A 10,765-nucleotide genomic window follows, 5' to 3' on the forward strand; every position below is an offset into this window, starting at 1 on the left:
CAACCTTTGGTTTCAAGTGGGCCACGTCAAGCTCTCTTTGAATACATATATCCAGAATTCTCTATAATCTCTACTCCCTGGGTCTGATCTTGGGGTGAATTTGCTGTCTTGAATGTTCTCCACTCTTGAGTACTCTTTCCCACTGTAGAACGATGGACTTTAAGTTGCTCGGAAACAACTTCATAACCCTTCCCAGATAGATGGACAGCAACAATTGCTTCTTTAACATCCTTGCTGATATTCTTCCTCCTTGGCATTGTGTTAACACCCACACCTGAATGCTCCAGACCTGCAAACTGGTGAAACTTCTGCTTTTATAGAGGTGATCCCACGTGCTGATGATCAATCAATTAAGGGCGTTTGATTAGCAGCACCTGCTCCTTAGCTTCCTATGCAAGCAGCGGTAAGGGTGTACTTAGTTTCACGCATTTCTCCATTCTGGCTTTATTTTTGCTTGAATAAATCATGACACAGTGTAATGTGTCATGTGTTGGTGTTCATCTGAGGTTGCGTTTACCAGATGTACCTAATAAAGTGGCCAGTGAGTGTACAGCAAACCTACAAAAAATGGCCCTATCACACGTCTCAACTTGGGTTAACAGGCTGCAGAATGTGCTACCATGCAGGCTTAACTCTGGTCGAATGCATCCCATCCAATCCTATGTAGCACCAGCATTGAAAGAGTTAAAAGTACATTTAAAAAAAATCTTTAACAGCGCTGACCTAGCGATGAAAATGAAACTTTGCGATATACAGGATCTGATCACTAGAGGGCAAGCTCACAGGAACCATCGCACTCAACCCGTGCAAGCTGGTTCTCATCCCCAGAAACAGGGCTTGTCTGCAGGATGATGCCGTAAGGGCACTGACAGTGAAGCGGTAAATCAGGCTGTATGTTTGGGGTCGTTGTCATACTGCAGAGTAAATTTGGGGGCAATCAGATGCCTCCATGTTGTTATTGCATGATGGATAAGTATCTGCCTGTGCTCGGCCTTGAGGAGACCACTAATTAACACCTAAAGGGTTAAAAGAAGATTTTAAACTTGGCATTTTTATATCCTTAAGAATATATGTAGATTATTTCCACCTTTTATGTTGCACCATATCCTTTTTAAACCACCCCGTAAAACATGTCTTAATGTATATTTATTACGTGAGTAATATATACAAGATTTTTTCTGAAAATATGATTTGATATAGTCCCGTATTTACAGCCCTATATATTAAACATCAATAATTACCGATTCAGCTACTTGTTTTTGCTATATGGTTGGAGTTTAGTCCATCTAGGGAAACAGAACTACATTACCCAGCATGCTTAACAAATCTCACGAGATGATGATGATGTCAATGAGAACTCAAGGTGGAAGCGGCACGGAGGATCCTGGTATTTAACCCCAGAGATACAGCAAGGAACTTTGCTCCATGAGGAAGCCCCAAACATATCATTAGGGCGAAGCGTGTTGTGTAAAAGAGAACAGCAGACTGGTGACTTTTACTTTTGTACTCATTTCCACCGGGCAGCCTGTATACCACTAGCCCTTAAACAGAGGCGCTTATAGCGAGCGTGGTGATCATCGTCACTTATGTTGATGTCTATACTTTAATATTTGGTGAAATATGTTTTATATCCCTCACCTATATTGCTGCTTTCTCTGCTTTGCTGTATAGACCCAGAGAATTGATGGAGAACAGAAAATACCAAGCAGTCTGATACCTGGCTATCCGGTGAAGGCTCGTTATATCTGTAAAAGTTCCCCGCTTTTCTATTATTCTTTTTATTTTTTTTTCTTCCGGTAATGAGACGCTACAGATTGTGATTCTGCAGTCATATCCCAAAACATAAACGGCACTATAAACATTGCTCGTAATTTGCGTTCCTATAAAATCGAGCATTATTCATTTTCTACCTGTGAGTTTTTGCCGCAGCCAGATAAAATTTCACTTTTACAGTGTCTTGAAATTCTCAAATGTTTTTAAAAAGTGAAATTTCTCTTTATTTCTTTTAATATTCCAGGACAATCCATTTTTAAGAAGGAATCGAACTTTTGAAAACCTTAACCACCATTGAGATCTGGTTAGCATCGTCGTCATCAGGGCCTTCAGGTGACAGCATTTAACTGGTCATTGAAGGGGCCTCCACACAATGTTTTAGCATAGTGATGCTGAAATGGTTAATCTTGTTATAGTGATGTGTAGTTAGCATATGTTTGGTGTTCACATGGTCATTATATTGGGATATTTAAGAGAGAATGGGATGGCTGGATCAAGGTTAAGTGACAACATGAGATTAAAGCCAGAATACTAACATCTTGAAAATATTTCCCTTGGGGCTGACTTTGTTCGCATGGAAAATGCTACTTTATTTGAGGGTATTTTATCTTTCTTCACTGAATTTACCAGGATTTATAGGATGGACATCCTGCCTCCTATTCAGGGAACTGTGAAAACTTAACATAACAATCAAGAAATGTATTGGTGAAATAAGTTCGTATTAACGTTCGCACTTATGGAGGAAACATGGCTTATTAGTGTTGAAATGTTTATGAATGTAGATAATTTTCCAGTAGAACCTACTTATGGAAAACAGCGTCTACCTTTTTGATTATCCGCTGGGTTAGTATAATTGTATGGCTGAGTATGTTGCATGCGCTTGAGATTCATTACATGAAATCTGTATACTTTGTTTTGTTTCAAATTTCACTTTTATTTGAAGTGCAGCAAGCTGAAACGTGCATACGCCCACTAAAATATGCAAAGTTTCTGAAAATTGTCATCTGGGGTTATTGTTCATTGTCCTAGAAAGCATCAGGACACGCTGTTGTGATAAAGGAAACGCCGCACTGTACATGACCTTGATCCGCAAAGCTAGGCGTCTATTCTGGAATGGGTGGCAGAGTTGTAACGAATGCGGTTTCTGCTATTCAGGGTGCAGCACAATGGCACCATTGACTGTATTGTACTCAAGATGGGATGATTAGCATTAGCAAGCGAACCCACATGGAATCACTCCGCTTAGCCCCCAGAGTGCATACAAATGTCCAGGGTTTTTTGGGGGGGGTTTTAATCGTAACTGTTTATTAAATGTGATCACATCTACTGTTTGTGTTAGGAAAAATATTTATTTGGGCTTTGGTAATTTATTATTATTATTATAAGTTGGTGATTTATTATATTTTATATAGCGCCATCAAATTCCGTAGCGCTGTACAATGGGTAGACAGGACATAAGTCGTATGTAACATAACAATTTGACTTACAGAGACAACGGGTTAAACAAGCTTTAATATATTATATCCTTATGCTATACAATACACTTAATAATAGGTTGTCTGATACACTGTATGGCAGTAAAACTGTTTTTTTTTTTTTCTGTTTTAGTCTCTTTCAAGAAATTCTAGAAGTGTCCACAAATATGGTAAGAGTTCCATTTGTTTAGGTTTTATATTTTATTTCGATTTTGTACATTAAAATTAGTTTTTAAGCATTTTTGTCTTCTCGCTTAATTTTTTTCACTAGTTAAATTGAAATTAAGAGTCATTTATATAAATTATTCACGTTAAATGGTGAGGGCAACAATATATATCGTTTGTATATATTTCTACTTGCAGCTCCGTAAGTCAGGGCAATATTCTACATAGTCTTGCTATCCTCCTCTTTCGGTATTCTGAGCAACACCCAGTAGGACTGATGTTTATCCTTTTTACCGTATTTGCTCAATTATAAGACAAGGCTTTTTTCAGAGCAAATGCTCTGAAAAATACCCCTCGTCTTATAATCGGGGTCGTCTTATAATCAGACCTCAAATAGGGGTCTGACTATGAGACTAAGATCCGGATCCCCCGCAGCGCTGCAGGGGACCTGGATCCTCCTGTCTGGTAAACTTACCGGTGCGTCTGAGTTCCTGGTGTGTAGTCGGGGCAGCGGGTAGACGTCTACGCGATTTGCGTAGGCAACTTCCGCTGCAGCCCGAAGGAGGTGCGGTTAGCAGCGTGGGTGTCCATCGCGCAGACCTTTCCCCAGCTATCAGAGAGGAGAGTTCCTCGCACCGCTGTGGGGAATTCTCTCTGACAGCCAGAGGGTGTATGCGCGATGGACGCAGACAACCCCCCGCTGCTAACGGCACCTCCTTCCGGCTGCAGCGGAAGTGGTCTACGCGCAGCCCCGACTACACGCCAGGGAGTCAGAAGCACCGGTAAGTTTAGGGGTGGGGGGTGTTAAATGGGGGACATAAGGCATTTCTGTAGGCAGAGTGCTCTATGATATGCATTTTTAACCCCCTGTATGCCATTCTGCCTCCAGAAATGCCTTTTAACCCTCTATACGCCACTCTGCCTCCTGAAATGCCTTATACCTCCCTATATGCCACTCTGCCCCATGATATGTCTTTTAACCCCCTAAATGCCAGAGTGACATAGGGGTATAAGGCATTTCTGGAGGCAGAGTGGCACATAGGGGGTCAAAAGGCATATCATGGGGCACAGTGGCATATAGGGGGTATAAGGCATTTCTGGGGCAGAGTGGCAAGCCTGGGGGCAGATTTTTCTCAATCATAGCTTTTATTTAAAAAAAAAATAGTTTACATGAATTAACATTTACTAGTAAAACTTTTTTCGTATAGGGTCGTCTTATGTTCAGGCTTTTTTTCCTAAATTAATATTCAGATTTTGGGGGGTTCATCTTATACTCAAGCAAATACGGTATTATGATGTGTAGATTACTCTGAGGCATAAATCATTTTTAATTCCCATTTTTCCCCATGGGAAAATGTTCTGATCAGCCGTAGAAGCAGCGATATTTCCAGATTTTCTTTACGGTCCCCAATGAATTCAGGGGATGTTTGCTTTGGCTGTAAATCTTGAAATGGATGTATGGGAAGTGTTTAACAAGACTTTTGCCATATGTGAAAGTGAGCTTATATTGAGTTAAGAATGATTAACCTTTAACGTCTTTGGCACTCAGCTTTCCTTCTCTCCTTTCCTCTGTTCTTTTCACTCTTCCTTCTTCCCTCATTACTACTTTACTCTCCTCTCTTTTACTCTCCCCTTCCTTTTTTTTATCTCCCCTTTTCTTGTCTCTGTCCTTGTTCCCCTTTTCTTTTTTTCTGTCTCCTTTCTCTCTAATGAACAAAATGCAAAACAAAGGTTCTAAATAAAACCACATACTTGGGAGCAGCCCTGTAAAGATTGTCCTGGAAATGGCTTGGTAAAAGGAGGCAACCCTAGCAGTACCATTAGGTCCATTGCACTTGTGGGCACGTAAACGAGGAGTCCTACATGAACGCAAGCCTGTTTACTTGGCTTGTCAAACCTGCCTTGCTACATACAGAAAGCCTGTACATGTACATGCACACATGCCAAAACGGGGAAGAATTCCTGTTCTTCACACCAGGGATTGGGCTCGAGTCCATGTTGGCTCATCCAGCTCTAGTGTGCACAGGTTTTGGGGCAGGGATGCTAAATGTTCTCAGTTGCATACTTCTATAACGGCAGGGCTTATGATTGACACGACAGTTCTTTTAACATGTAATTCAACATAGAAGTTTTAAATGGCCCTTGATAGGAGTGTATAGTAAATGATCTTTATGTGGAAACCAACCTCCTCAAAAGTCACAAGGTTACCTTTTAAGTAAAATGATAGACTATCCTGTCATCTTTAATCTCACTCTCACCGCCTTTCTCTTTACCACACATTTTCCTATTTTATCCCCATGAATATAATACATCTTTCTTTACCAAAATGGCTTCTAGTTTGCTATAATTTGTTTACACAGGGACTCATTAACTTATTTTATGGTCAAAAGAAATGTAAGTTAAAGAGTTAACAGCTATACTCTTGGGGATGCTTGTTGTCCTTCTGTGTCATTAAAGATGCGTATACTTTACTCTTAACTAATCCCTTCTATTCCAGGCCGGCAGAACTCGTCAGGAGACCGAGCCTTGGTATGCAGGACAGATGTATTCCCGATACTGGAAACATTATAGCCAAGCCATGCACTGGTTGTACAAGCACAAACGGGCATACCGGATGGCTGTTGCATCCCTCTGCCCTCCACCTTGGTACCCAGTGGACACTTTTCAAAACCCTCGGTATGCTGATTGGGAAGGGAGAGAACAGTCGTATCGGGACATCTACCCCCAACCACACAAGCCGGCTACGCAGCCCAGAAGGGCACGTCCATTGTTGAAGGTGTCAGAGTCAAAGGAAAAGGAGTCTGAGATGGAATGTGAAGAGGAGGGCACGGATTCAGAGGAAGAGGAAATCGAATGTGACGTAAGCAACATGGAAATTACAGAAGAATTACGACAATACTTTGCAGAGACGGAAAGGCACAGAGAAGAGTTAAGTAAGTGCGCTGTTTATTTCATATCATTTGGTTGTCATTCGTTGATTTGACACATGCATTTTAAATCGATGTGGAAACTTTTTTTCTGAATACTGTAAGATGTGGTAACTCCAGGCCTAAGGGAGGCAAATGTGGACACACATTGGTTCAGGCTCCAAATGCATTCGCCCCCTAGTGGTAGGTTATAGGATTGAACATCATTCTGGCGTAAGCAGGCTCATGGGTAAGTGGCCTTTCAGTGTGTCGTACAGAACCATACTACAGGACATGAGGAGACTAGCATGATTATTATAATTATACTAAAGGAACGGGAATGTAAAAGTAAGTGTTCATATGGCTGCTCCTTTAACCATTTGTCTGCTTCTCCCTTTGGTGGAAATGAATCAGCCCTTAAAGAAAAGCAAGGGAATGGAGACAAGAAGTACAGCGTTATACGGTTTTTACACAGTCTGTACTTGGGTATTGAGCTCCGCATTCTTAGTGTATCAATATGACTACTGTAATTATTTAATGACTATACCTTCTCTTTGTAATACTGTGAAGGGTTAGGTGCATCTATATAAAAAGATGAGATGGTACGGTGTTAGCTGTAGAAATGCAGGAGGCAGAGTAAAGCTGAAACATTTATTGGCTACCTGAATAGATTTTAGAGCGCAAGCTTTCAAGACCTCTCAGGTTTCTTCCTCTGGCATGTTAGGATAATGAGAGGCCTTGAAAGCTTGCACTCTAAGTCTACTCAGCCTATAAAAGTATCAATTTTACTGTACTTGTCTCCTAAAAATATACCGTATTTGCTCGATTATAGCAAAATCTGAATATTAAATTAGGAACAAAAAAGAAAAAAACTGAATATAAGACGACCCTATAGGAAAAATGTTTTACCAGTAAATGTTAATTCATGTAAACAATTTTTTTTAAAATAAAAGCTATGATTGAGAAAAATATTCCTTTTATTTTCCAATCTGCCCCGCCGGTTATGCACATCTGCCCCCAGGCTTGCCACTCTGCCCCAGATATGCCTTATACCCCCTATATGCCTTTTAACCCACTATATGCCACTGTGCCCCATGATATGCCTTTTGACCCCCTATGTGCCACTCTGCCTCCAGAAATGCCTTATATCCCTATATGCATTCTAGGCAGAGTGGCATATAGGGAGGTATAAGGCATTTCAGGAGGCAGAGTGGCGTATAGAGGGTTAAAAGGCATTTCTGGAGGCAGAGTGGCATTAAGGGGGTTAAAAGGCATTTCACAGAGCACTCTGCCTGCAGAAATGCCGTATGCCCCCATTTAACACTCCCCGGTGCAGGGAACTCTGATCTCTGAAAGCCGAGGAAGGTCTACGCGATGGACGCAGACAACCCCTGCTCCTAACCTCACCTCCTTACGGCTGCAGCAGAAGTTGCCTACGCGAATCGCGTAGACATATACATGCTGCCCGGACAAGGCACCGGGGAGTCAGAAGCACGGGTAAGTTGGGGGGGGGGGCAGGAGGATCCAGGTCCCCTGCAGCGCTGCGGGGGATCTGGATCTTAGTCTCATAGTCAGACTTATTTGAGGTCTGATTATAAGACGACCCCGATTATAAGACGAGGGGTATTTTTCAGAGCATTTGCTCTGAAAAAAAACTTGTCTTATAATCGAGCAAATACGGTATATAACTGGATGCACAAGTCGCTGGACAAACATTTAATGGGAAACAAATGGTTAAATCTATGTAAATACTGGGCCTAGGTAACTATGTACCACCACATTACATTTTATTTCTATCAGTACTATTACAATAGAGGCGAGCGTACTTTGTGGCGTCCTTTCATAGAAGCGTTTGTAGTATGGTGGGGCTACTGGTTGAAAGGACCTTCTCTGGCAGGAGTCTAGGGGGTTTAAAGGGGCGGTCAAGAGAAAAACTTAAGCATAAAATACAGTGCTGTATATAGTGATGTAGGTTAGCTTTGAAAACCTGATTTTATGGGGTTTTTTTTGTTCCATAGAACAACTGCCATCTTGTCGGTCACGTGATATTTTGTTTGACCTTTCCTTCTAAAACCATATACAAATAACTAATATGCAGCTGCCAAAAAATAGATTACGCAAAAACTAGAAATATTTTAAAAAAGAAGACGGCACAATGCTTTTATAAAACATAGTTTCAATTAGGTACTAGTACCAACATTTTCAAACCACCAATCCCCTCCAAATGTTAAATTGCGCCCATGGTTTTATATTAATATAGAAAATGGTTTGACGTTTCATGGACTCATTTCCTTTGACCCTATGTGGAAGCATGGGTGCGCTAAAGGTAAACAAAAATGTTTATTCTTTGAAAGTTTTTTTTTTTTTTTTTTTTAAGTGTGCTTTATTTATGAAATTGAATGACTTTTACTATTTGGTTTCATATACACAGGTAAATGGTAGGAGACCTTTGTTTTTAGATTTATTTCTATTTTTTTACCATTATATCAAATAATAGGACGCCCAAATTGCTCAACTTGTTGCGTACAGCTGTCGCTTAAATCCAATTTTAGCAAAACTGCTCGGGCCTTCCACAGGGGAAAATGGATCTTAACCGCTAGCACTCAAAGGGTTAACTCAAAAGAAAAAATATGATGCACATATATCAAATCACTTTACTGTGAAATGAAGCGTATGAATATACATGGATTCATAAAATTACGTTTTTTTCATGAATACATACTTCTAGATGTAGGGTTCAAGTTAAGAGGATGGATGTAACAAGTCTCTTCTGCACTGAGGATGGTGCAGCTTGTATTCCCTGATGTTGCATGCTCTTCTTCTTACAAGTCGTTGTCATCATCATCATCATCATCATGACCCTGCTTATTTGAACTTCACTTAAACATTGCAATCCCACTCTTTAAGTTTCCATAACAACGGAACTTAGTACTTAGAAAAGCTCCATTGACAGGACTCAATAGGGTCTCCTCGCAACTGAATGCACTAGAAAAACAATAGGGGAGAAACACTTTGGTAAAATGTATTCATAGCTCTTAAAACATAATAGAAAAACGAAACCTCTAAATCCTGGCTCCCTAACGGCCCCAGAGGCAACGTCAATTTAGAACAAGAGGTTCCTTTAACTTGTGCGTATAAATTCCCCTTGCTAATATTGTGCAGCTACCTTCTCGTGTACTATCATGACAAGAAGAAGTCTATACAAACGGTGTCAATTCAGCTCTCGACGGCTGCAGATAGACTATGGTTTCTGGCACCATTGGGGCGTTAATGGTTTCTTTTGTACTGTATATGCATTTACTTCCTTTAGCGCTATCAGTGCTGGGATTTGCTTTTAAATTCCTCTGTAATAAAACTTGAGTTGATGATCACATATCACAAATATTCAGGTGTATATGATGTCATATTATGGCGCCGTGCTTCAATGTATCTTAAGGTAGATGCGATTGAAGTCTGTGTCCCGAAAGCAATCAATCTTGCAGTGAGCTATGCAGGGAAGATCCTCTGCTCTTTCTAATCCCCATATGATCCCCACTGCCTGCAAACACAGGACAGTGCCCAAGAATAGGGACACTTGGCTGGTATGTGACTAACTGGGCCTGTGGACTAGCGTCCCACAAACCTTACTCTCATACTCTCAAGATCATTTATATCATCAAGATTAAAAAGGTATGAATTAAAACAATTTCACCAAAAAAGTTGGCTGTATTTTTATATTTTGTGCATCTTGTGGTCACTTCTATAACCTTGTAGGCCAGACCCTCCCGGAGGATATTAGATACTGTAACCGGTTTATTAATCTTCAGCATATAATGAAATCCGTTCCCACAGCCTTCTTCTTGGGAAGCCCCATGTACTGTTGCATTGACTTGGGTCTGTGACGCTCTCCCTTTTATTTTGTAAATCTGCCCCAAAGGAAAAGCCTGCTGTGCCGACACATTATTCCAGACATGCTCGTTGTTTCTTCATAGTGGGAACGCCAACCTTCTCGCTTTGCTATTTATTGTTTCAGCTTTGTCTACTCTGCAGGATTATGTCTCATTTTTTGCTTTAAGTTAACCGCAGATCTCCCTGAGAGAAGTGCAGAGGATGGATTTGCCCCGCATTGATGTCTACAAGTGGCCGGGGTCAACAGATTATATGGCAGAATTGTTTTTTTCCCGTGGGTTAGAATTTCCTCTGCTCTCCACGAACAAAAGTTCTTGTTGCATTAGTGTCACCTACGCCTTTCACAAGATTGTTCAACTTTTCACATCATGACTGCATTTGTCAAATGGAAATATATATATTATAATATGTATCCAGTTTGGGTGTATTTTTGTCTAGTTTTTAACCCAGATGTTTGCTAATAACAGTCTGGATTTGATAGAGGCTGCAGTCTAGGAATTTTCCAAAAGTAAGTAATATTTGAGAGGTATTTAATACATCAATCTATTGGGGCAGGAG

At 40.7% G+C, this 10,765-nt stretch overlaps 1 protein-coding gene across 10 annotated transcripts in view; it reads left to right on the forward strand.

Annotated features, from left to right (window-relative positions):
* The first annotated feature begins 802 nt into the window (after positions 1 to 802).
* GEMIN8 (gem nuclear organelle associated protein 8) overlaps positions 803 to 10,765 on the forward strand; it is a 15,848-nt gene continuing 5,885 nt past the window's right edge. Inside the window, exons 1-5 of one of the 10 annotated variants that reach the window (XM_053455020.1) lie at positions 1,346 to 1,570; positions 1,672 to 1,747; positions 2,018 to 2,106; positions 3,382 to 3,418; positions 5,911 to 6,346. In XM_053455020.1, the coding sequence (XP_053310995.1) occupies positions 3,416 to 3,418; positions 5,911 to 6,346 (439 nt within the window). In that variant the 5' untranslated portion in view covers positions 1,346 to 1,570; positions 1,672 to 1,747; positions 2,018 to 2,106; positions 3,382 to 3,415. Of the gene's footprint in view, positions 880 to 1,345; positions 1,748 to 1,858; positions 2,107 to 3,381; positions 3,419 to 5,910; positions 6,347 to 10,765 lie in introns of those variants that run through there. The other 9 variants (XM_053455018.1, XM_053455026.1, XM_053455024.1 and 6 more) reach the window with 9 other exon arrangements.

Source organism: Spea bombifrons, chromosome 2 (genome assembly GCF_027358695.1).
Source record: "Spea bombifrons isolate aSpeBom1 chromosome 2, aSpeBom1.2.pri, whole genome shotgun sequence".
Taxonomy (NCBI): Eukaryota; Metazoa; Chordata; class Amphibia; order Anura; family Pelobatidae; genus Spea; species Spea bombifrons.